The sequence below is a fragment of the Panthera pardus genome, unplaced genomic scaffold (genome assembly GCF_024362965.1).
Source record: "Panthera pardus isolate Hobbes unplaced genomic scaffold, ASM2436296v1 HiC_scaffold_17, whole genome shotgun sequence".
Lineage (NCBI taxonomy): Eukaryota > Metazoa > Chordata > Mammalia > Carnivora > Felidae > Panthera > Panthera pardus.
In genome coordinates this window covers 97247188-97274854 of record NW_026526732.1, presented here as the reverse complement: position 1 = coordinate 97274854, position 27667 = coordinate 97247188, and the positions used below count along the sequence as shown (strand labels likewise).

General features: G+C 37.0%; 1 protein-coding gene across 27 annotated transcripts in view; it reads right to left on the bottom strand.

Annotated features, from left to right (window-relative positions):
• Window positions 1-27667, bottom strand: part of DST (dystonin) — a 491438-nt gene that overhangs the window by 210186 nt on the left and 253585 nt on the right. For 14 of the 27 annotated variants that reach the window (XM_019457466.2, XM_019457473.2, XM_019457470.2 and 11 more), the window contains 4 exons: window positions 16789-16878; window positions 16162-16260; window positions 14435-14512; window positions 12428-12520 (listed from right to left, as the gene is read on the bottom strand). In XM_019457466.2, the coding sequence (XP_019313011.2) occupies window positions 12428-12520; window positions 14435-14512; window positions 16162-16260; window positions 16789-16878 (360 nt within the window). Of the gene's footprint in view, window positions 1-5966; window positions 7027-12427; window positions 12521-14434; window positions 14513-16161; window positions 16261-16788; window positions 16879-27667 lie in introns of those variants that run through there. The other 13 variants (XM_019457493.2, XM_019457472.2, XM_019457475.2 and 10 more) reach the window with 3 other exon arrangements.

Below are 27667 nucleotides of genomic sequence, written 5' to 3'. Positions count from 1 at the left end.
GAAACAAATGTAATCAACACATTTTTAGTCAGTGCTTCCAAGTTTCAAAAATGTGTGAAAATGCTCCACAAAATATTTTTAACAGCAAAGATGGCACAAATATTTTGAAAATTCTATCTGGCTATAACGGTCTCCCTAAAAGGAAGAGTTAAATAAAGGACAAAAGCAAAAAGTTGATAAAGTTCAAGTACTAATGCTTTAAATTTAGGAAATGCTCATTTATTTCTTAATCAAATAAGGGGGAAAATATAACTATTCTCCTTGTACAGCAAAGGCTTTAAATTTTTGCACGTCCTTCATTTAACTGAAAAGATCAAAGCATTGTAATACTGAAAAAGACCCAAATTCCATGCAACTATTTCATAACTAAATTTTCAGAAACTAGTTATGAAATCCAAAACAACTAACAATGGTAAACATTTTTAAAAATTAATAAATGCCTTCTCATTTTAAAAGATGAAATAGTTCAGAAAGGAATGAGTTAGTCAACTGTAAACCAAATTACCTTTGTTTTCAAAATTAGTAGACCAAAGCTATCATATAAAAGGAAAAGCATTTAGATTTTATCCTAGTGCTTGAATTCTAATAAAGAATTCTAGAGTCTAAGATTCATAAAAGACTTGGCCAAAGAAAATAATATCAAATAATTATATTTCAGCAAGTTTGAACATTAATATATTCTTCTAACATTTTGAGGTGGTTCTCAATTTTTTTAAGTTTTAAAATACGAAAGTTAATTAAAAATTAAACTCTTCATTATTTAGAGACTGATAATATAATTTGTACAATATCCACACTCCTTATTTCTCATCCTCTCTCCTCGGCTTCTTTCCTTGGTTACTGAACTATACGCTGGCAATTCACCAAAAGATGAAAAGGAATATAGGAAGAGTTTGGCTTTCATTAGTTAATATGTGGCTACGCAGTATGGTGGGAAGTTAAAGTTCTTCATGATTACCATCCCAGAGGCCTAACTTCCAGGTAACTAAGTTTACAGTCATGGTCCCTGTCATTTGTTCTACACAAACAATGGGATATACTCCACGCAGAAAAAAGCTATGTTTTATTACTCTCAAAGTGCCTCGTTTTGGTTCAACATATAACGGGGACATAATAAGTGCTTGACAGAGAAATAAAAGAAGAGAGAGATGGAGGAAAGGGTGAAAACAGTAAACAAACAAAAAGGTACGCAGTTACATACATGAATTCATAGATATTTAAAAGTGAAAGAGAGGTATACGGGAAAAGGTAGGTAACTTGTATCAGGTTAAGAGTTCAGCTTGGTAAAAATATGTAGGTCAAGCTCTTCCACTTACTGGTTGAGTGACCTAAGCAAGTTATTTACCTTTCCTAAGGCTCAGTTTCCTCCTCTGTAAAATGGAGCTAAAAATAGAACCATTCCATAGGCTTGCTCTGAAGATTAAATATCACAACAGTGGAGTGTCTGGCATATAGTAGGACTCAACAAATACCATTATTATTAATAGCAGTTTCATGATTTAGTCCAATATTCTCCTCTTCTAGGAAATGAAACTGAGCTTAAAGAAATTTAAAAAGTCTAAGTTGTACAGCTCTCTGGGGCAAAGGCTGACTAGAACTCAGACCTCCTGCCTCCTGGGCCCAAAATCTGCACTGCTTATCAGAAAACCTACATTGAGGGGCACCTGGGTGGCTCAGTCAATTAATCATCCGACTTCAGCTCAAGTCATGATCTGGCAGTTCATGAGTTTGAGCCCCATATCGGACTCACTGCTGTCAGCCTGTCAGCACAGTGCCTGCTTCGGATCCTCTGTCCCCCTTTCTCTGGCCCTCCCCCACTAATACTCTCCCCAAAATAAGTAAATATTACAACAAAGGAAAAGAAAAGAAAAGAAAAAAGAAAAACTACATTGAGAAGAGAACAAGATGCAAATGCTAAGCTAGGGTGATGCTGGTTCCCAAAATTTAGCATTTTTAAGAAACATGCTTTTTTTAAATATTTTTTAACATTTATTTACTTTTGAGAGATAGAAAAACAGAGCTTGAGCAGGAGAGGGGTAGAGCAAGAGAGGGAGACACAGAATCCGAAGCAGGATCCAGGCTCTGTGCCGTCAGCACAGGGTTCGACGCGGGGCTTGAACTCACAAGCCACGAGGTCATGACCTGAGCTGAAGTTGGACACTTAGCCGACTGAGCCACCCAGGCACCCGGAAACATGCTTTTAAGAAGCATGTGTCTAATGCTCCACTAAAAGATACTCTGATCAAGTTAACTCAGGGATAAGGTGCTTCCCATAAACATTCCAGATTATTCTACTGCAAGGACCCTGGAGTTACACTTGGAGAAGCACTGCTGTAGAAATAAGAAGCATAGGGACCTTCCTATCCATAGTCTTGGGCATTAGAATCATCTGTGGAGCTGTACCCTTATCTATTACATTAGAATCACAGGGGTGACATCCAGGCACCTGTTTGTTTTTTCAATTTTTTTAACATTTTATTTATTTTTTTAAATTTTTTTTAACGTTTTTATTTATTTTTGAGACAGAGAGAGACAGAGCATGAATGGGGGAGGGGCAGAGAGAGAAGGAGACACAGAATCGGAAGCAGGCTCCAGGCTCTGAGCCATCAGCCCAGAGCCCGATGCGGGGCTCGAACTCACGGACTGTGAGATCGTGCCCTGAGCTGAAGTCAGATGCTTAACCGACTGAGCCACCCAGGTGCCCCAACATTTTATTTATTTTTGAGAGAGAGAGAGTGTGTGAGCAGGGGAGGGGCAGAGACAGAGGGAGACACAGAATCTGAAGCAGGCTCCAAACTGTCAGCACAGAGCCTGATGCAAGGCTTGAACCCACAAACCACAAGATCATGACCTGAGCTGAAGTTGGATGCTAAATGGACTAAGCCACCCAGGTGCCCCCAGGCCCTCAGGTGACACTTACATGTGGTCAGTTAGAGATTCAATGGCCTATAAACAGAGAAGACTGCCATCTTTGCTGAGATCAATGTAACAAGACTAGAAAGAGGTGGGATTTGTGAAACTAGAGAAATAAGAAAGCTTTGTGGGAAAAGCTCAAGGATAAAGGTAGGAGACCTTGTCACAAGGTACAGGAAGCATGTAAGTCTTAGACAAATAAATCCCTGAAGAAGGTGACTGCAATGAGCTCATTCCTCCCTGTTCCCAAACATGATCTGCCTTTTCCACCACTGTTTATAACACTCATCCTTCACAGATGAACATCAACTCCTATAAACATCAACCCCTGCTCTGACCTCACAGCAATATCCTTCAGCACTTTGACAATTAATCTAAGTAGGTTGCTGAGCAGCTCAACTCAGCTACTGCCATTTACTGTGCCGCCTTCAAGGACATTATTTAACCTTAATTTTGAATTCTTCATTCTATAAAAGAAGAACTGTCAATTTTGCCTATTCATACAGTTGTCAGGATAATCAAAAGCCACAATGTTTCTAAAATCCTTTTTCTAATTCCAAAGCAATACACAAATCTAAGATACTCCTTTTTTTTATTTTCAACTCCTGATCGGAGGCAAGATGTAACATGACTGAGATTTTATTTGGTAGGCACTCAAGCAGCGGCTGGCTGAGCCACCTCCACAGAACCCCTGCGCCTGGAGGAGCATTCTAGGTCAGCATAGGATGGCAAGGATTTAAAGGGGAGGTAGGCCGGTCACCTATACTAAGAATGAAAAATTTCATAGGACCAGGGAAGTTAAAGTCAGAGGCCTGCACTAAGTCGAAGTTTAATAAAAGTTCAGAGAACCGTACACTATTCTACTTGGAAGCTAACTTAAAAGTTATCAACCTCAATCCTGCAGACAAATGACCAAGAGAAAGAGTGGAATCAATAGGGAAGATATGAAAAAGATCCTGAAGGATTAAATAAAAGGAATGCTAGCTAACCAGTCATTTCTGAGCTGTAATGCTAATAAAGGGGTTGAGGGCTCTCATTTGCATTTGATTCTCCAACAAAAAAAGTAGAGTCTGGGCGCCTGGGTGGCTCAGTTGGTTGAGCGGCTGACTCCAGCTCAGGTCGTGATCTCACAGTTCGTGAGTTCAAGCCCCATGTCAGGCTCTGTGCTGACAGCTCAGAGCCTGGAGCATGCTTTGGATTCCGTGTCTCCCTCTCTCTCTGTTCCTTCCCTGCTCGCACTCTGTCTCTGTCTCTCTCAAAAATAAATAAAGATTAAAAAAGATTTAAAAAAAAAAAAAGTAGAGTCCAATGCAAGATAAATAGTTCTAACCAAGATAATTAAGCAAACAGAATCAAACACCTCAAAAGGTGACAGGAAGAATGTCCTAAGAGAAGTTACCTAAGCTGTCGGTTCTGACACTGTAAGCCTCAGAATGAAGAGTCTTTTTCTGGACTGCAGGAAAATAAGACAACAAACTCCTCAGACAATGACTATCCCATTCAGTTTTGACCCCAAAAGATGTAACGCTTTGGTAAGTACTTCCACATCACAATTATTTAACAAATCTAACTGGCAGGTTTGCACCTTCTTTTCACATATATTTACCATTGACGTTTCAAAAATCTTCAAAAATATTCCAATTAGAAAGGTAAAATCCTTGGCATGAGGATAATACAAGGGGGGAAAAAGAAGGTCTGTGTAGCACTTAGGAAACAGACTTTGATTTTAAGAATTTCCAATATTGAAAAAATGTTAAGGCTTACAAGAAGCCAAATTATACAAAAAAACACCTGGAAAACATGAAGCAAAGCAAGAGGTTGCATTAGTAAACACGGAACAGCTAAGTCGTTTCTTTTTGCGCTGACATGGACTATATGCTTTCTTTTCTAAATGTAACCACTGAAAACTGTAAATATTAAGGGATGACATAATATTGGCAAGGTGTGGTGATGTATATAAACAAAAACATCTTCAGCGAATTCAGCAGCTAAGGCCCAAAATGATCATGCACACTGACCCTCATAAAACTTGATTCTATCACTGTGCAAATGATCTCTGCTGACCTTGCCAAGACTGTTTATCATCACATACCCCATTTATGTCCGGAGTTTGTGTAAAAAGACAAAGTTAGAAGTAGCTTAAAGAAAAAGCCATCAAATTCCAACTAGTAACATGTAGAGGCTGTTTGGGTAACACATGTCTCAAGCAAGTAAATAAATTTTACTTACATTTAAATGTAAGTAAATATACATTTTGCGCTTACGTTTACGTTTTAAAGACAAGTGAAAACCCCAGAGAAATAACTCATCTGAAGCTAAGTATCAGTGTTAGGAATAAAGATCTCAACTTCCTGCCAGATGGTGTCATACTGAAATTCCTATGACATGCTGCCCAAATGATTTCTGATTTTAGATGGGGGCTGAGGAACAACTCATGTAACAAAGAGACAAAAGATTTGGGTGATTTCCTCCGTGCTACCCATCCCAACACACACACACACACACACACACACACACACACACACACACACACACAAACTTAAAGCAAGTATATGAGTGTTCCTATGCATGAAAACCAATAGAGAACTAGAACTGACTTTTCCAAACTTCTCAATTAGCAAGCCAGCACTGACCGGTAACTGTATTGTATTCTGTCTACATTTGTCATGAGGCTATTGTCTTCTCATGACTATTTTCTGATTCAATTGTGCCTACAAGTTTCCAAAAGCTATTCCACAGGAAAAGTCAAGAGATGTGAACTAGAGAACTTCAGAAGATGTGCATTCTCTTTCAATGAAGCTTTTTAAAGTCTTCCGACGACAACAAAAATGTATAGGGGTTTAAAGTGTGATCAAAGAATGTGGAAATCACAGAAAATAAAAATCACAATAACCAAACCTAAGATTACAGGCAATAAAATGCACCAAGAACTCTCCAACTTCCACACAAGCTAATACGAAAATAATTTAGAACAAATTACAGAACCTCCCTCGGATTATAAGCACCAGGAGTACTTATTTACACCTGCAACTCAGACTCTGCGTTTCACTTACCTCATTTCCATCTGTGCCCTTGGAAGCAGAGAACCCAATAGTACAGAGGGAATGACATCTCTTTTTTTCAAAGTGAAAATTGTTTATTTCACGAGGGCAGAATCTCTCAGTGTTATGCTTTTCTTGAACACTGCTATAATTTTTTGATGGGTCTTCAGAAAGCCCACTTTTTTCAGAAGATCTCTCTGTACCATAGTGAATGGAACTTAAGCTGGCTGCCTTTCGTAAAGAGAAAACATCAGTTTTCCTTTGGAATGTTATTTCTCTCCTGTTGACAGCATCTAAATGTTCCTTCCTCTTTGCACAATATGGAGTGCTGTTCTTTTCTGGAATCCTTTCGTCCAGATCACTAACTTTTACTTCTGTTTCACTGTCATCAGCAGGAGAGGTGTCCACATGGTAAGACCGAATGCTCACAGTACTCGGCACAAGTTTCTGTTCCTTAGCATCAACTACAACTTCTGTCCCCTCTTGCCGAATACCACTTTCCGGTGTGAGGTTTGGGGCGGCAGATCCCTCCCGCGCCAGTCCCCTGAGTGAAAAAGCAGGCTGTTCTCTTGAGAGCTGAACGCTGCTCTCCCTCTTGTCTTCATTGTCCTGGCTTGGCTCTACTGAGTCTGTGTCACCTACAGTTGTCTTGACCGGTTTTCTCCTGAAATATTTTCTTCTGGGAGAGTATTTTTCAGGGCTCAAAGGAGTTTTGGCAGGATCTAAATACTGTTCTTCTTTCTCAGCTCTTACACATCTGCAGACATTCCCCATTTGATTTGCAGGAAATCACAGTTCCACAGATTCACTCATTTCAAAATCCAGGGCTTACCTAGATCTTCCGCATTAAGTCTGAAAGTCCCACTCTGACCTCTAATTCCTCAGACTTTGTGACCATCCTCTTCAGCATGAAGCCATTTTGCTTATGAGAAAAACACACGCAAGAAATGCCATGGCATCTTGCCCAGCTGGGTCCCTGTGTCTCATTAGACACCGTGGCTTATTTCTGGCCACCAATCCTTTTAGACAAACATTAGTGTTCACGGTAAAATTACAACGCTGCTGAGCTTTCAAGGCAAACCTCAGCTTTATCACACGAGAAGACTCTGACCCTCACTCTAACTTTCGATTTTCAGAAATGCAGTTACGCTACCAAAGTTTGCATTAACCTTTGAAACTACTGGTGGTTCAACAAATCTGAGAGCAAGCAAAAAGCAAATACAGGAGTAATTTAACAAAATGTCTTTCAAATTTAGTTTCAGAGAGTCTCTACCATATAATTTTTTTCTTAAGAAAAAACAACTAATTTTGGTACTTGCCAAAAACAAAAAAAGGCTCAAAAATCTATGTAAATTATACTCAGACTTTTTAAAAACATCAGCCATTAAAAAAAAACCCAACAGGATGATTCAATAGCTGAAGGAGAGATAATAAATGCTAAATTCCTAAAAATATCAATTAAAATCATTTCTAAAATCTTATAAAATAGTTTCTAATATTTTTCACATTTTCATATGACACCAATTTCCAAGCCATTTTCCTTATGTGATCATTAGTATTTTCACATAAGCAAATTGATAAATTTTATGATTTAAAGCATAAAATGCTTAGCCAAAAGAAACACATGAATGTGTTTCTTTTACATGAAGGAAGGCAGTTAAACTTCATATATAACTTTTGTAATTGTACCCTAGTTAAATATTATGCAATTTTACTAGGGTCTTGCTGTAAAAATAGTAAATCAGTATGGAGCCTGATTATCTAAGGTGTGCATATTTCTAAAACTGAGTCACAGATGTGGTAAAAAGAAAATTAGTATGGCATGACTGGACTTACACGTAAGCAGATTATCATTTGACTCATTAGAAAAAAAAAATAATTGCCATTCTCTAGGTAGACTGATCAGAAGATGGAACTCATTATACTTTTCTAAATAAGAATATCCAATTAAATAGTCAAGCTAGCAATGTTGCTGATACTTGTCAATAGGCCTGTGTGATGAGGCTTTCCTTAATGATTCAAAGAGATAATGAAACAATCTCCAATGGCAAAACTGAGTATCCTAGGAGAAAAACCGGCAAAAATAAAGGCTCAGATGTGGGTTTATTTTTAATTTGATTTTCAATGTCTTCATTGGCAATGGGACATTATTCACGAGAATTTAAAAGTATAATGGCTAGAGTCTGTACTGGCAAGATAAAGGCACAACTAACCAGTGATGTGCATCCCATCCGCCATTCCTTCTAGCCCTGCCAGTCTGAGCAACTGCCCCCTCTCCCAGAAATGGCCCAACTTTAGTCTCTGCCTGGAAGCTAGCATTCGTCCTGCAAAGTCTAGCTCTAATATCAGTAAAAATTTCCCTTACTCTCTAACACCTTGCTGATCCTACCACAACACTCCCTCCTCTGCATCCTCATTTTTATTTATATTGCATTGGACTCATCACCAATAGATTTATGAACATTGTCCCAACAGATAGAACAACATACTTCATTATCTTAGTATCTCTGAATCTAGCATATGGTAACTATTGATAGAGGATTACTGTGTTGATAATGCTTATCTTCAGACAGCCTGACTGGAAAAGAGATTCAACTTGTGATACTGGTAATAAATATATTTTTAATAACTAATTGATCTTTTAAAGTTACTTCCCTTATTTATGCAAAGTATAGAGACAAAACAAACAAACAAAAACAACCAAAACTCACTTGGAGTGAGGATGATCACCACTGCTGTAAATAGCCTTTTATCTTGGCATAATCAGAGAATCATTCTAATCTTAAATTATCAAAGTACTATGAAAAGTTCTTTCATTCAAATAAGAAGAAATATTTTTATTTTACCAAAACATTGTTGCATTCCACTTTAAACAGATCTGGGTCTAATTTTTAAATATTGGTGATAATTTAATTTAATATGCTGTAGTTCAGGTCCTAAAATACACTGGAACTCATAATACATGCCACAGGACCATTAGGATTATATTAGAAGTACTTCTGTGGCTGGTCTTCCTTTTTCTCCCAATGACAAAACGCAGAGTTTCTTAATACAGAATTCTTTTTTAAAAAGTTTATTTATTTTTGAGAGAGAGACAGAGAGTGAGCATGTGGGAGCACAAGCAAGGGAGGGGCAGAGAGACGGGGAGAGAGGGAATCCCAAGCAGGCTCTGTGCTGTCAGCGCAGAGTCCAATGCAGGGCTCGAACCCACAAACCATGAGATCATGACCTGAGCCGAAATCGAGTTGGACGCTTAACCAACTGAGCCACCCAGGCTCCCCAGTATATAATTCTTTTTTGAATGACATTTTGCTTTATATCTCTTCAAACTTAAGGTTCTATATAGACTGATTCTAATTCCCAACCATTTTCTCACATTTTGGTCTGACATTTTCTGGTTTCTGCTCCCAGTTGCTTGGGAATGTTTTCTCCAAGGTCTCCAAAGTCTTCCTTCTAGACAAAACTATGGCTTAGTCTTCATTTTCTTATTTCATACTGCTCATCATTCCTTTATAATTGAAACTCTCTTCCCCTGGCTTCAGCAATACTAGATTTTCTTGTTGCTTTCATCTATCTCTCCAAATGTTCCTTTTCTGTTTCCCCAGATGGAACTTCTTCCTCCTGCATCCCAAATCATGGGCCTTCCCTAAACTTCTGTCCTTAGCTCTTCACATATTCAAGAGGATTCTCTCAAATCCTCTGGAGATCCCTCTCTCCAACACTTTTATACTGATAACTCCAAGTGTGTCACCTGTAGCTGACTTCCCAAACTGCTCAGTGCACAGATGCACAGGATGCCCGCCACACCATCACACCCACCCTGGAGGTCATTCATTCTCCCCTGACCATCACTCTGTTTCTCTCAGTCATCTACTGGTTTCTTGTTTGTTTTATTTGTCAGGCGCAACGGTTCAGAGTCAGCCTTAATCCCTCTCCTTCGTTCTCTGTGCTCTGTTGCTAAGCCCATTCCTTTCTTCTTTCAAAATGCCATCCCTTGGATTCAATTTTCATCCCCATCTGAGTCCTGACCTTTATCACTCTACTCTGAGATCACCACCTCGGCTTCTTAGCTTTTGTCTCCCTAACTGCAGACTCTACTCATTTCAATTTATTTCATGTAGAATTGATAGATTTAGTTTCCTAAAACATTATTTTTCAGGTTCAGAAGAGTTAAGTGATGCACCCAATGTAATCAACTGCCATAAGTAAGAGTTAATGGTGACACTTAGCCTCCCACCACAGTCTGGGTGGCTTCCTACTGCCTCACAGCGCTCTTACTCTGACATTCAAACTCCAGCCACAGCCTGTTTCCCAACTGTGTCGGTAATGATGGGATTGGCTCCCTGCTCCAACAGGCATTTTGTCTTCCCATGTGGGGTTCCTGCAGTCTCTACCCTACTAAAAGTTGTGGGACCTGATCAACTGAGGACTAATTAAAGGATCCCCAGGGGCACCTGGGTGGCTCAGTCAGTTAAGTGTCCTACTTCAGCTCAGGTCAAGATCTCACGGTTTGTGAGTTCGAGCCCCGCGTTGGGCTCTGTGCTGACAGCTCAGAGCCTAGAGCCTGCTTCAGATTCTGTGTCTCCCTCTCTCTCTGCTCTTCCCTTGCTTGTACTCTCTCTCCCTCAAAAATAAACATTTAAAAGAATTTAAAAAATAATAATAATTAAAGGATCACTGAGAATGCTGAGGAACTACACATGAAATGTGCTTTTCAGCCAGTTCTACTTAGCCTTTACCCAATTCTAGAAACAAGGTCTTGGCTCTGTGCCCAAATCCTTGCTGTGGTTTAGTGCTCAGTCCCCTAATCCCCTAAGGCAGGAGTGCTCTAATAATTGGGACCCTCAGATCTTTAGGGTCTTGCCTCCAGTTCCTGCTACTGGATCACCCTGACAGCAATACCCCCACACTGTGGGAACATTCACCTGTATTAGCTACCCTGTAGTCGGGCTGGTGACACCTAGTCACCTGGGTCTTCTCCAATTTCCTACCGCTGTAATTTTGTTCACCTGCCTGTTCAGGTGCTGGGACTACCTAGACTCTAATTCCTATAGTTCTCCATACCTGTCACATTTATCCTGCTCCCAAATGAGCCCCAGGTACACTATTTCCCACTATTCCCTTACAAATATTAAATCCCAATAAAACTTGCACAAATTAAGAAATAAGTATTATTCCTCCTGTGATTTGGTTCCAAACCCCAGCTCCTTCCTGAAGCTGGCAAGCTACCTCTTCCTCCTTTAAGGTCCAACTGAACAGCAGTCATTCAGTATGACTTGCCACATGCCTACTATGGGTCAGGCTCTGGGCTGCACAGAGAATATGCATCAGCAGGAAAATGGTTCATAAACTAAAGCAAGTTCCAGAGTTAGGATTCACCTTAAATCAAATAAAGATGTTTTTTTTTTTTTTAGAAAAAAAAAAACTAAAAAATCAAAATAAGCCCTCAACGAGCACAGATTTTTTATATAAATCATAGTTAACAAATCTGCATTGACTCTCCTCAAATCCAATTTGAGAAAGTACAGGTCTACACAAAATACAGATTCTTCTAATTCAGGAGATACCGTTATGAGAATTATACTGCCATCTAGTGTCTATCAACAGGAAAAAGGAGTTTGCATAGCTGAGAAACCATAATACCTAGTGTCTATCAACAGGAAAAAGGAGTTTGCATAGCTGAGAAACCATAATACCAATAAAAACCATTCTAAGGATTGAATCATAAAATTTTTATGTATCTAAATCAAGTAATACTATCCAATAAATAAATGAAATGAGTCTGCATTCCATAAAAAGAATGTGTGTCTTCCAACACTGAGACTGAAACCGCTTAAAAGCAGAAGTTAAAATCAAAATGGCTGCATTAATGCTTCAGGGAGGTTCAATTTTAAACTAAGTAACCTTTTTCCTCTCTTCCGTAAACCTCCCCTCCCTTCCTCCCTTCTTAGCCTTTTGCTTCAGGAACCCAGAGCCACCTAGAAATCACGATGAACTTGGCTAGTAGTAGGTACACAATTCCTGTGGAAACCAGCTGGATCCTGTATTTCCCTATAAAATCCTGGAGCCCCTTCCTGCAGGTGGGCTTGTATTTTGAGGGCCTGAGCCTGCTGCAGTCTTCTTTGCCCAGCAAAGTAACAAAGCTATTGTTCCTCTTAAAGCTATTGTTCCTCTTTATATCCAAACTCTTGTCTTCACCATACATATTTGGGCTCCAGAGCATAGAGGCCAGTTTTCCACAACAGGATTACAAGCATCTTAGAATATTTAAGCTCATCAATACCAGGAGACAGGGTGCAAGGTTCACAGGCAGTATGTTACTTGAAAGGAAAAATTCAAATGTACTTTTTAAGAAGCCTGAAATTTATTTTCTTCCATAGGATGTAAGTGCATAATTTATTCTTCATATGAACCATTTGAAAATCAGCAATGAGAGGCTAAAAGAAATGATAACTAAGAAAAATTAAGCTTACCTGAAAGTGCAAAATTATTGTCCATATTAATCCCAAAGTCAACTTGGGATTTCCATCTGTTATGTCATCATTTCTAATATTCACTAATTTCACCTGTGTTATATGGAAAGAAGAAATAAAGAAAACTTTTTCAAACCAGCACATAAGTTATATTTACCTACATAAAATCAATTCTAAATTACACAAAGAAAAAAATTGAGTGATCTAAATACCAGTAAATCCTCAAAATATTGTCTTACTCCCTTATCTCTACTCATTTTAGATTGCAAATTATAGAGTCACCACAAAGGAAAAAAAAGGGCGTTACTCTGGTTTTTCTTCTAGAACAAGTATTATAAGTAATCACTTTCCAATTGAAAAATACTACTGCAGTTGGGAATTCTTAAATACTTGAGATTTTAAAATTAGACACAATTTTATCACTTGAAAATAAGCTTTATTTTGCTCTAACCATTAAGATACTGTTCTGAACCATAAAATAGTTTAACAACTTTCTCATACTTCTGTCACAAAGTGGGAAAAAAATTTAAAAAAAAACTAGCATCTTTTTTCCATTTATCTACCATAAATTGTTACCAAGATAAATAAATATATAAGTCACTGGATATTTGGAAGGCTGCTCAAATATGAAAAATAAAAATAAAAATAAAAACAAACAATAATAATACTTAGACTTAAAGCTTATTAACTATCAAATTATGCATTTTCAGGTAAACAAATATAGTAATGATACCTATCATTTATACCCTGGATAAAAATAATTAAATATCATGAATCAAACACAATAATAACTAACATCTCACTTCCTGGACAAAACACTGACAAAAACACTTCAGACAAGGAAACATAATCAACCATCAGTCCTTCTGAAAACTTCCACTAGAATCAAGAATAATAAGGTAAATAGGAGTGCCTGGGCAGCTCAGCTGGTTAAGCATCTGCCTCTTGATCTCAACTCAGGTCATGATCTCACAGTTTGAATTCAAGTCTCTCATCCTGCTCTGCGCTGATGGTGCGGAGCCCGCTTGGGATTCTGTCTCTCCTCTATGGCCCCCACCCCCACTTGTACTCTCTCGCTCTTTCCAAATAAATAAACTTCAAAAATATTTTTTAAAAAAGAATAATAAGGTAAATAAAAGTAACATTTAACACATTTAAGCACGCAGTGTTTACCTGAGTTTAAATAAATCACTATAATGTTAATAAACTAAATAAACGAATAAAAAAATGGTGTTTACCTCTCCCCGTTTTCCTCCCTTTTTTCCTTATTCCATTAACAAGCTAAATTGCTGCCACCTCTGATTTCTCATTGTTCGCAGTAATTTTCCATTCCCCTGATTTTCTTTCTTTCCTTTTCTCTACTATTTGAAAAATTACCAATATTTTGGCTTATACCACTATAATACCACAATACCACCAAATCAAGATCATATCCAATATGGTTTTCATTCTTCAACCATGACTTCTTCTAAAACCTCAAGTTAGTTGGAGGTTGTTGTTTTATTTTTAACTCCTTTTAATTACCCAATATTATCTATTTATAAAAACAAAATATTGTCTTACCACTAAGTATTAAAAATGCTTACACTAAGTTTTTTGAAAGTAGTCCAACTATTTTTTATAAAAATAATTTTATATACTAAGTATAAATAATAAAGTATTGCCCCACTACTAAGAACTTTTCATAGGCATTCTTAACATTCTCTTGCTACTAAAAGGTCATTAACTTCCTAGGCAAAGCATTCCAATTCTAACAGAAGGAAAATCAGTAGCTCTTATTCAGATGGAAATGCAGCCACTTATAATTCCTGTGGGCTTACACCTACTATTAACTTCCTTTTCTTTGGAGCAAATGTTTGAACATATTTTTAAATATTTGTCTCTCAAAAGCACAAATTTAAACATTATAATTGACAAATTTAACCGTTTCATCCCCTGACATGTTCCTATCTAGATGTACTCCATCACATATGTTTATATGATTATAGTCTTTGAAAAACATCATACCTGGCGTCTTTTCAAATAGTCAAGTGCAATTTGTACATTCTGTAGTCTGTGAAAACGCATCCGACCTTTTTCTCTTGGCTAAGAATAGAAAAATGCAGGGTATAAAAAATACTACAGTTTCTGATACCACTGACCATGCTAAATACACTTATGATGTATACTCTTTAAATATACTTTATGCTCATCTTAACATATCAAAACAGGATTTAATATTTGGGTAAACCCATTAGATTTTTTTAATTAAAATTAAATTAAATTACATTAAATACTTTTAATTGTTTTGTATTATTTGAAATTGAATTTAAACAAATAGGGATTTCTCCAAATGTTTTATTTAAACATATGCTTTATTCCATTTTGCCTTATTTAAACAAAAGGAAAAGAAAAAATACCACAGAACATACAGACTTTTTATAGTCATTATACTACAAATCTAGCCTACAGTTTATTAGCTGTGGATGCACAGAAAGAATTAAATACCATTCCCCACTTTGCCTTCTTAATAAAGTCTATTGTCAAGCGGGTTTTTATAATTATATATGTATGGCATGTTAATGAAAATGAGGTAAAGTAGCATGCAGTTAGTATAAAAATCACCAAGAAGGAGAAAGATGGAGTCTTACTTAGCCATGATAGAGGAAGAGAAAAAAGCAATTAAAGCCATATATTTCCTCTTTATTTTATTTTAGCTTTTTCACAAAATCAGTTGGACTCTAATAGTTTTACTGCTTAGGGATGGACATGACTGTTTATGATCTCAGGAAAACTGGCAATCCATAATTCTTTTCCTTGGTGCCGTTTTCCTTGAGAAATGTAACAAGTTAGCAGACGGAAAACATAAGGAGATAGAGCTGAGAAGATGCTTAACAAAAATACAAAGAATGGAGTTGAAATTTTTCACATAAAATCTTCCCAAAGGAAGAAAAGAAAAAAAACACTGACAGCTTAGCTTCTCAAATATGAATATTGAGAGCCAAGGTACCATAATGAAAAGACAGCAGAGTACAGAATGGAAAAATAGGTTCTATATAAACAGGTAGAAATAATGTTGGTAAATTCACCCAATGGATCCAAAAAAAAAGCACAATTTCCAAATCAGGGGCACTTGGGATGTAGATGACAAAAGAAGCATTATCTGTCTTGCAAAGGTGGGCTGAAGTCAACTAAGTGTCATGAAGATGAAACAGTTCTATAGGTTCTACCAGGAATCCAGATTTTAAAACTTTCCCCCCTTCTAAATAAAAATAAGACATAGAAAATGCATAAATAATGTCCATCAAATACCTATTGCCAGTATGATTTAAAGCATAAACTTAAATAGGAAATAAATTTCCATAAGTCCCTTCAAATAAAGCAATAGTTGCCACATTTGAAATATAAATTCCAGAAGTGGAACAAATTTGCATAAAAATTAGCAGGCTAGTTGTCAAGATTTCCACATTTATATAAAATGCATGTAAAATTCTTTAGCTAAAATGGCATCATATAATTCAATCACATATGTTCAATTACCATGCACTGCACAGTAATGTCTAAATAAATTTAAAGAGAAAATATTTCCTTTGTCCAATTTTTTTGGTACACACACATCTACCTCACTATGGGTTTTGGTCCTTTCTATAATTTTCTAAAAAGGAGCCCGAACCCATGGGTTACTTCTCTTATCACGTTAGCGCTCACCGCACTGTAATGGCTAGGTTAGTCGAGTTATGGGGGCCGACACCTACCCCCTTATCCTCATCCTCCACATCCTCATGCTGTTCATATTCGCATGCTTCTGTTGCACTCACCAATCGTAAGGTCTTCAAAAAATCTCGCTCCCTTGGCTAATGAATATAACAGACAGAAGATAGGACAGCAAAGACACAAGACGGACCAGAAATGAAAAGAAGAGCATGAACAGAACATAATGAAGGAGAACAAGTAACCAAGAAGGGGAAGTAATGTTCACAAAAAAGGAAATGACACCTGTGGAATGGGTTAGACCATTTTCCAGAAAGCAATGTTTATTTCCTTGCTATTTGTGAGTCTTTTAATATGTGGTTATATTATGCATCCAACCTCTAAGCAAAAAAACCCAAAGGTAAAAAAAGAAGCAAGAACAAAAATAGTAGTTTTATTATAGAACTGATTACATAAGCAAAGTAGTCAAAGGGCTTCAATCTCCCAAATTCACATCACTTGAAGTCTGAAAATGATTAGGAATCTAACCAGAACTCTTTTTTTCAGGCAGAATTCACAGCTCTAAAGGCGAATGTTGCAAAAATCTGAACAGTCTCTACCAACAACACACTGGTCCTTACGTAGACAGCATTACGTGTTCTTCAAACTAAATTAGGAAAGTTAAAACTTACCAAGGTATCTCCCGAAAGAACCTCTAAAAGAGAGATTAAATTGTGTCCATCCCTTAAGTCTTCATAGAGATCATTCACATGTTTTCGAACCTACACAAAGAAAAGCAATTTAACTTTTGGGTCTAGAATGTAGATCATCTTTAACACTAAAACAGGAACAAGGACAAGTAGGAAACATTCCTCATACAGTGTTCATTCTTGCAGCAATATTTTCACTTTGATTTTCTCATTACTTAAAAACTAAATTTGAATTTAAAAAAAACTAAAAAAAGTAAATTTCATATCAGTAATTCCTAAAGACAAACAAAATTGTTATCTTTTTAACAGTAACTAGAGTTACTATAAATAAGCTTGGACAACTACATAGGGTTACAATTTTTTAAATACAGGCAATGGCAATAACCTTATTCATGATTCCTGATATAACAGCCAGAGCCACCTTAGCAAGACAAGCAAGTTTTCACCCCTCCCCCTAACCTGAGCTGGTCTTTCTTCCTATTCTTTGTGCCACTAGATCCAGGAGGCCAGATATACACATTCCACACTTTAAAATTCCAGAAATATAAGCTAGAAGGGCCCATGAGACTATATTCTTACTATTTTTGAAATTTCCTTAGTCTCTATATTTATTTCAAAAAAAAAATGTTAATTCACATATGTCAAGTTAGAAGACCTCTGCCCAAACCATCCTGTGCACAACATAAATCTTCTTGTGACAGGGGGTTTTTATAACCACATTAACACTAGCACAAAGTTAACACCTAATCTATAATAGCTTCTTCCTCCATTCCACAGGCCTGATTTAAGCTTGTGACTTTAGAGCACAAAACACCAAAGATTTCCAAAAGCTTTGTTCAGTCTGCCAAGTAGGGATATCTCCTGTAAATACTTGGCCTGCTCTAAGGTTTGTGCTAGAGAGACAAATGTCAAAGCAGGCTATTAAGATGGCTGTTCCACAGCGGGTTGGCATGTTTCCATTTTCTCACCTTTTAGTGATTCCAGGCTGCGTTACTTTGTGTTGATCTCATTAAAAGAGTCAAGGAAGGGGCCCAGAGGCAGAGACCAGAATCCCACCTACATCACACATAGGGCACAAGCCCTATATGCTTGCCAGTTGGTGTGGTAAACTCTCAAAGGTTTTGTACATATAAGTCAAACTTCTCTGCATTTCCAAAATGTCAAGTGAATATACAGCACAAAATAATAACAAGATCTAAACTATGATCAAAACTATCTGAATACATAACAAGCAAGGGCTAAAGTAAACTGGAAACAAACTTTTGATGGTTAAGTTTTTCATCCTAAAAAACTTCAAATACTATTACATTTTATTATCTTAGTTGACTACATACATATTTTGTAGTTTATCTGTGTCAGAAAATACTTTTTATTAATGAAGAAAAATTCCCTTGTTTCATATTAAACTTACTAATTCCTATGGGTTTTTGCCTAAATCACAGAACTTTTCAATATTTGATTACCTATCTAGGTAGGGATCATTAGCCACAAATAATGTAAGTATTAAACTTAGGCTCAACAGCTCTAAATAACTGCTAATATCAATAGTACCTATGAAATGTCCAGTAACACTGAAAGTGAGTCAAATTACTTTAAAACAAGTGTCCCCATCTTCACAGACTGACATTTTATTTTGATTTCCTAATTCCTGAGAAATATCAGCTGAATCTTTGGTGTCACAAGATAACGATGCAACAGTAAAATATAGTTTAAAAAATGTTTTAGTTTCCTAAAAAAAAAAGAGCATAACATATTTTAGGCAGTTCTAATTTAGAAAATCTGTAAATATCCAAAAAAAGTTATAAAGTGATTATCCCTTCCATTTGGGATACCATTAAATGACAATCCCCTCAAGTTCTCAATTATATTTCAGAGATGAATCAATTTTCAAGAATATTTTCAGGAACACATCTACCACACGCATGACACATATGCATGCAAATAAGCAACCTAGAGAAATGAGTACTAATATTTTTCTTTTTTTTTTATTTTTTTAAGTTTATTTAATTCTTTTGAGAGAAAGAGAATCCCAAGCAGACTCCACACTGGCAGCAGTGCCTGACGCACGAAACATGACATCATGACCTGAGCCAAAACCAAGAGTCGAAAGCTCAACTGACAGTCACCCAGCACCCCTAATGCTTACTTTTCTACTCACTCATTGGAGCACTGTAAGAATTCCTTTAGTCCCATTCCAAACTATGAATTTAATTTACAAGACTAAGGACCTACTTAAAAACAAGGCAGAAGAGTTATGATTATCAATTTCTGCACATCAATGCATCTAGATCTAAGTACTTCCCTGTACATCTCCAGTGTAACGAGAAGGCAGCCTAACTCTAAAAGAGCCTGAACCTAAAAGAGATCACATTTATATAAATAATACTATGTAGTTCCTGATCCTGGCTTAATCTCTCAAAATAAATGACTTTATTGTACAGGTCTGACATTCTCAGCGCACGATCAGGATGTGGCCTGCCATGACAGGAACTAACACATAGTGCTGAGAATTCCATGCTCTCTGGTCCACTGGACCCTCCCACGCACTGCCAAAGCCACATTTCAATCCACATCCACTTCCTTTGTCATTCTCACTCTCAGACAGTTAAAGATGAAGTGTGATTCTGAACACTTATTTCATAGGAAGGCAATTTCACAACTTGCTTTTTGCCAAATCAAACTAAACCTTCCTTCTGACATCAGGGACAATTTCCAAAATCAGGTGCCATTTTTCATCATCATGTATATGCCAACAGTAAAGAAAAATTAAATTAGATATGTGTAGAGAAGGATAACAATAATATGATGCCATGCAAAACCAAGTTAGGAAAAAAGAAAACATGTAATAAGGGAAAAAAGAATGAGGAAACCTGCATTTTAGTCTTGCTTCTGCCACGGGTCTCATGAACTAGCACCAGCTGCCTATCCTCTCTAGGCCTCAATTTTCTCATCTTCAAAATAAAACTTTGCACACAGGCCTCTAGTCTAAACCAGAGAACAAAAATTCTATGATCTGAAAATGGTAAAATGGAAAGCTGACCTTAAGTCTTATGGCTTAATTTCTTAAGAATTTTAGGAGAGAATATAGAAATAGACTAATTTAATTTCTGTAATACTTGAAAAAATCCTGAGGCTATACTGCCTATTTTTCCTGCCTCAAGTGATTATTCTGAAGGTTCACATAAATACTACATATAAAAAATGCTACACAACTGCAGGAGATACCATTATCATCATCTTTATCATGCTATGTCAAGCAAATGTTACCATTATTAACAATAATAAATACAGGGACAGTTGGCTGGCTCATTCAGAAGAGCACAGGACTCGATCTCAGGGTTGTATGTTCAAGTCCTACCTTGGGTGTACGGATTACTTAAAAATAAAATCTTAAGAAAAAAAAAGGGGTTATAATAATAATAGTAATAATAATAACAGTAATAATAATAAATACAAATACATACACAATGAACTATTCCTAGGCACCTGAGGTTGTCTGTGTTCAAGTGCTTGTATTTGCTCATTTTCCTGACCACCAAAGAATGGGATGAAAGAAAATGTTAATCAACTATTAAAAGTCAGCAAATCTGCATTGTGGGGAATGAGTGGTTGTGGATGAAATGAGTGGAAATAATTGGGATTCTCTAGAAATAGCTGATCTAGTGACCAATTTATGAAGAAAAAAAAGGAATTAAATAGTTAAACTGACACAGAAAAGCTTTTTATTTTGTCCTAAGCCTGAGTCATAGATATTTGGCCTGGTAACTTTCCTTCACAGATGACTATACTAACTGCCAGCAGTCTTAACCTTCTGCTTCAATTTTTAATAAAACGTTCTTTCTTCTCATTTTGGAAACTTTCCCCCGTGGGGCAAAAAAACTGTCTGAATAAATCGTGCTACGGGAAGTGATGAGCAAAGTGAAAGCAGTCTGAGATACTCTGGGATTAAATTATATAACTTGAATTACATAATAAGGATGAAGCATCATTTTCTGTATTTCATACAATTCTAGAATTTGCAGTGCTTTTTAAAAGGTGCGCACTGCATTGCATCTGCAGTTCACCCCTAGAGGGCACTAATCCTTTGCTTAAGAAGAGTATCCTAAGGAAGGAAAATAAAGTACAAAATGGTGGGGAGGGCACACAAGGAGAGAGATTAAAAACAAGGTGATAGTGATGATGACATAAGCAATACTGCAATTCATTTTTAAGATATATATGTATATATTCTGCCAGATTTACATCATCTAAATGGCTTAAATGACCAAAACCCCACTCTGAAAATTTGCTAACTTTTGATTGTTTGGTTTGTTGTTGCCTAAGTCAAATACAACTTTGAAGATAAGATCATCTAGCTGTTCATTTAAATACGTTTAAGACTGCCTTTTTTAAAAGTCTGATTTTGTAGTGGTTGTTGTTAATCTAGGAAAATTCCACAATGTTACTTCCCACATTTAAACTTAAAGTTACCATGTAGCTGCAGTTCGGTTCAGGTCACTAAATCTTTACTGAGCGTCCATTACATGCCCAGGTGTCATTTAACTTGTAAGGGTACAAAGATGAATAATAAGAGAGTGCCATCTCTCGAAGCCTTCAGACTGAGGTGATAGAAATGGAGAAAACAGCTTAATGTTCCAAGAGGAGGGAAGAGCAAGAACAAAGACAACCAGGCAAACATCCAAGGAAGGAAAGCAGCCTGTGAAATGAGTGAAAGGAGAGGCAGAAGGTGAGGTGGGGAAAGGTGGGCTGGGAGACCCGGCGTGACAGCTTTGCATGCCACTTTGGGAAGAAGCTCAGACCTTTCCTGAGCAAAGAGAACCACAAAAGGCTCTTAAGCAGAACAAGGACTCAGTATCTCTGACCAATATAAAAGCTTCCTTGTAAAATATTATCTTGAGCAAAAAATAAAGTAAAATAAAGTATTATCTTAAACCCTAATCACAGATAAAGCTATTGAGGGTCAAATCTACACACAATAATGAGGAAAGGTCTCTCAGAAAAAAGCAGAGGGAGCATTCTATCAGTAAATCTTGGGTAAAATGCACACATCCCAGCACAGCAAGGGGCCCAACAGCAGCCACAAGAAGCATCCAAAGTCCTCTCTTAAATAAGTCCTACATCCAAAGGATACAGTATTCTGGAAAACAACTAGCTATCTTTAGGAAGGAACATAAATAATAAAAGAAGGCTTGTCCCAAATAAGATCGCCTCACAGCCTACTAATTGAGTGAAGAGAAGAGGGACAGTCAGCTTCAGTGAAAACTATGAATTAAAATGTTTTTCAATGCAATTTTTTTTTTACTTCAAACCAATACACTCATGAAAAATAAGCTACCACATTCTCTTGGGAGAGATCCTTAGAAATTCTAGTTCAAAAAATAAAAATAGGGAAGAGGAGCAAACATAAAATTAAATTAATCTATCAATATATTACCTTACTAACTAGTGATGAGTAACTAATGCTTTTAAAATACACAGATATGTTTAAAAACAATACATATTCTTGGGTAATTATGAGACAGGAAAACCAAAGGGACCCCATGAAAGAAAGAGATGGCTTTTTTTTTCCTTTGCTTCTTTTCATGCTTCTGTTCTTGCTAAGACCCTACACACCCCTCTTACACACGCTTTAATATACATCCTCCTAATAAAGGACAAGGAGTTAATGATTTCTTTGGAGTCTTCCAACCAATAGATAACATCTAAGGAGTGACCAGGTAGGTTGCCATGAATGTTCTCCAAGACCACTGACTCCAAGCACCTTGATGTCAAGACCCCTGGCTCCAGAGCATTAGTGACTTATGGAGGACACTTGAGCACTCATCCTAGTTGGACAAGTTCCTGGATGCCTGAGAGAACATGTACACCAGACCACTGACCTCAATTAAACACTCCAGACCCCCTCCCCCTGGGGTGTCTGGCCAGCTCAGGCATTGGAACATGCCACCCTTGATTTCTGGGTTGTAGGTTTGAGCCCTGCGTTGGGTATAGAGATTACTCAAAAATAAAATCTTTAAAAAACAAAAACTCCAGACCCTAGGCAAAGATGAGACTCATGCTCCTTTTCCTGAGTCTCCTACACACCATTGTCTGTAGCTGCTCTATGTCGTCAATAAACTCGGCTCTTCTTTCCTGTCAGCTCACGGCTCTTGTTTTTTTTTTTTTTTTGTTTTTAACTTTTTTTAATGTTTATTTATTTAAAAAAAAAATTTTTAACGTTTATTTATTTCTGAGACAGAGAGAGACAGAGCACAAATGGGGGAGAGTCAGAGAGAGGGAGACACAGAATCTGAAACCAGCTCCAAGCTCTGACCAGTCACCACAGAGCCCAACGTGGGGCTTCAACTCATGGACCGCAAAATCATGACCTGAGCCGAAGTCGGCCACTTAACCGACTGAGCCACCCAGGCGCCCCTAATGTTTATTTATTTGTATGAGAGAGAGAGAGACAGACAGACAGTGAGCGGGGGAGGGGCAGAGAGAGACGGAGACACAGAATCCGAAGCAGGCTCCAGGCTCTGAGCTGTCAGCACAGAGCCTGATGTGGGGCTCGTACTCACGAACCGTGAGATCATGACCTGAGCTGAAGTCAGACACTTATCCTACTGAGCCACCAGGTGCCCCAACATGGCTCTTGTTTGATTTCCATCCTGTGAGAAGCCAAAGATCCTCTTGGCTGGTCCCGCAGGGACCCCTCTGGGTCCTCAGACCAGCCTGCCTGCATCAGTTAGTTGCTTTATCTAAACAGTTTTCTTTACTCCAGTACTATTTCTTCAAGAATTGTGAAAGAATAAAAGCTACAGTTTACATTCTACTTAAATTACTATAAATTCTAAATTGGTGTGAGCAAGTATAATGGGGAAATATCCTTGTCTGCTATAATAAAAGGGGTGTCATGCTTTTTTTTTAGTAAATATGTTAGGTCAGCATTAAGGCCATACTTAATTCATATTCTTTACTGTTTTATAAAACTATAAAATAAAGATATTTATCATAAATCTTAAGGTATTAATGAATAAAATAAGGAAGCGTTTAAAAGAAATCAATGTTGATCCTGGGCAGTACAAATAATCTGTCTTCTTTCTGTTGGAGCCAGTAAGTTCTTTGACAAAGAAGATTTCTCTTTTAAACTTTCAGGTTTATAATCTATAATCAATTTAAAAAACAAAAGCAAAAAGGTCTTCTCTAGTCTTTCACTAAAAGGTAGAACATTAGATGGTTAAATAAAATAAAAGCATTGATTTTACTAATAAACACTTTTAAGATTTGGGAACAGTTTAGTCTTCACCTACATATTTTTTATATTCTCTTTTGCACAGTTTCACTATTATCATAGGAATCTTTTCAAAAGGCTCCTTCAATTTTTAAAATTTTGCAAGCGTGCAACTATTTTTCATAAAAATCTGTTTTGGGTTTGGGATAGTTGGTTCTGGTTTGGTTTAGTTTGGGTTTGAATCCTCTACATTTCCTTGCAGTTCTTCCCTCTAAGGGAAGATGGGGGAAACTTTATTTTTTGTGTATTTCCCCATCAGCCTGCAGATCTTTGATCACTTGCAGAGTTGTATAGTTCTTGTGCTGAGCAATTACAAATAATGTCACTGAAAGAGAAAAATGAATTCAAAAATCAATTACTCTACTTACTTTTTTGCATCTGTCCACTGTTTTTTTTGGAGTTAATTTTTATTAAAGATGTGGGCTAGACAACCTCTGTACTATAATGTCAGACCAATGAACACTGATTTATAAAGAAACCAGCATTATCCATTCCATGTAGTCTTTAAATGGAGTAGGAAAAGAAGGATGGGGTGCACTATTTTAGCTGAGATTTAAAGGATATTTCTGTCCAGTATTCTGTCACCAAGGGTAAAATCTAATGATGTTTGGCAGGAGGACATGGATATCACCTTTTAGAAGTTTCTCAAGTATCCTCCTAGCTCATTACTTACATATATCTTTCTTTAAACCATTTATGACTTGAAAAAAATCACGGTAAAAGCTATTCTATCAAGAGCAGCTCTCAATAATAACATAAGTTAAAGAGAAGGAACCAATCACTACCATTTTTGTTTTAAACTCTACACTCAACACAGGACTTGGACTCACAAATCCCAGATCAAGAGTTGCTTGCTCTACCAACTGAGCCAGCCAGACACCCCTCATCACTGGCATTTTTATACTCACCTCTTTCTGGTTCACATTCTCACAATTTGGGCAAAAGAAAGAAAAGGCTGGCCAAAGTGGGGAGGGTCATAATCACAATACTTCTAATGAATAATTAATAAGCCAGTCAATGAAACTAAAATTTTTTTCATTAGAAACTAAATTTTGATGTAAATATGTGACAACAATAATTTAATAAGACAAATCATGACAGCTGAGCAGAATACTATTATAATAGCTAGGTACTACATGAGTTCATATGTGCCAACTCCTAAAAAACATAACTAGACATAAATTAAGCCTATTTAACCTACATGGTCTGTAGCTACAGCATCAAAGTCCTACCCTTCACCACCAACATTTTGAAAGATTCCACTGTATTTTCAAATTCTAGTTTCAAATGAAAAAGTTTGAAACAGAATTGTGCATATTTTTCAGTAAAAATCATGTAAATTCTTTTAAATTGTTAATTCCTTTTATTTAAATTACAGTCATGACCAAAATTTACAACTAGTTCACAAAATGTACATTTCCTCAATAAATCCCCACTTAAGGACTCTGGGAAGGTTACACTGGTATCATAAGTCAGGATCAGATTAGTTACTAGAAAATGGTGATGCATTCAGGTAAATATATTCAGTTCCCATATGAAAATGAAGACAGCTCCTGGAATACAGAAACCTATCAGTCATTCGCCCCTTAAGGCCAAGTCACTTCATCTGATTGATTTTCTTCCTAACACCCATTATCAATTTCAGAGAAACCTTACATGGTTGATGATTACATGGCATAACTTTTTTGGGAGGAGGGGGGTGGGCGGAGACTCTGAAGGAAGCACTGCAGTGCAGGGCATGGTAGGATTCCAGAGTAAGAGCTTTTAACACTAAGAAGGCAGCAGGAGAACTCTGGGTAGCTGGTGAGTGGGGACAGAAGAGTCCAAGAAAGAGATATAGAAAAGTGACAAATAAAAATGTCAGCTACTTCACAATTCTGATTAAAGTGCTTGTTATGGCACCTGCTTACTGAATACTTTTGAGTTGAATTATCTCCTTTGGGGCATTTGTCAGATGCCCTATAGAGTGTCAATGGCTGACATGTTACACAGTAATTCAACAATTAAGTAGATACTTGTCCCCAAAAAAGAACTGTCCTCTCTCTTTGTGGCACCATTTAAAATACCTTTTACAACTGGACCACTTTCTTACACCATACACAAAAATAAACTCAAAATGGATTTAAGGACTTAAATGTGAGATACTGAAACCATAAAAATTCAAGAAGAAAGCACAGCCAGTAATTTTTCTGACACTGGCCATAGTAACATTTTTCTAGATCTGTCTCCTCAGGCAGGAGAAAGAAAAGTGAAAATAAACTATTGACACTACATCAAAATAAAAAGCTTCTGCACAGCAAATGAAAGCATCAACAAAACTCAAAGGCAAGCTATTAAATGGCTGAAGATATCTGCAAATGGTATATCTGATAAAGAGTTAGTATCCAAAATATATAAAGAAATTATATAACTCAATGCCCCCCCAAAAGTAATCCAATTAATAATGGGCAGAAGACATGAACAGACATTTCCAAAGAAGACATACAGATGGCCAAGAGACACATGAAAAGATGCTGAAAAGACTCATCATCAGGGAATTGCAAATCAAAACCACAATGAGTTATCACTGCACACATGTCGGAATGGCTAAAATCAAAAACGCAAGAAACAACAAGTACTGAAGATGTAAAGAAAAAAGAACCCTCATGCACTCTTGGGGATGAAAACTGGTTCAGCCACTGTAGAAAACAATACAGAAGTTCCTCAAAAAATTAAAAATAGAATTACCATATAATCCAGTGAACTACTGGGTATTTACCCAAAGAATACAAAACACTGATTCAAAAAGACATATGCACCCCTATGTTTTCTGCAGCATTATTTATAATAGCCAAATAATGGATGAGCCCAAGTGTCCATTGATAGATAAATGGATAAAGAACGTGTGGTGTATGTATACACACACACACACACACAACACACACACACACACACACAAAATGGAATATACTCATCCATAAAAAGAATGAAATCTTGCCATCTGCAACAACATGGATGGAAAAAGACAGTATAATGCTAAGTGAAATAAGTCAGCAGAGAAAGACAAATACCATATGATTTCACTCATATTTGGAATTTAAGAAACAAAGAAAATGGGACAAAGCAAAGAACAGACTCTCAACTATAGAGAACACAGAGATGGTTACCAGAGGGGAGAAGGGTGGGGCATGGGTGAAACAGGTGATGGGAATCAAAGAGTACATTCATCTTGATGAGCACTGGGTAATGTACAGAATTACTGAATCACTACACTGTATGCCTGAAATGAATATAACACTGTATGGTAACTATACTGGAATTTTAAAACTAATAAAAATTAAGAAAATACCTTTTACAGCACAGTTGCTTATAGAAAAAAATAGGTACTATCTCAGCATACACACAAAAAACGGAGAATCGGCTAAGCCTTCAAAAAGGAACTTCATCTTACTTCATGGATGATGTCCAGCATGCTTCTGCCAGTCCTCAAGCAAACAGTGAGCCACTTACTGGAAGGCTTGCAATAGGAGTCAGGCTCTAGGCTGGGGAGGAAGCAAGGCCCTCATAGAGAAGGGGGAGTGCTAGGCGAGTAATCAAATCCACCTGTGG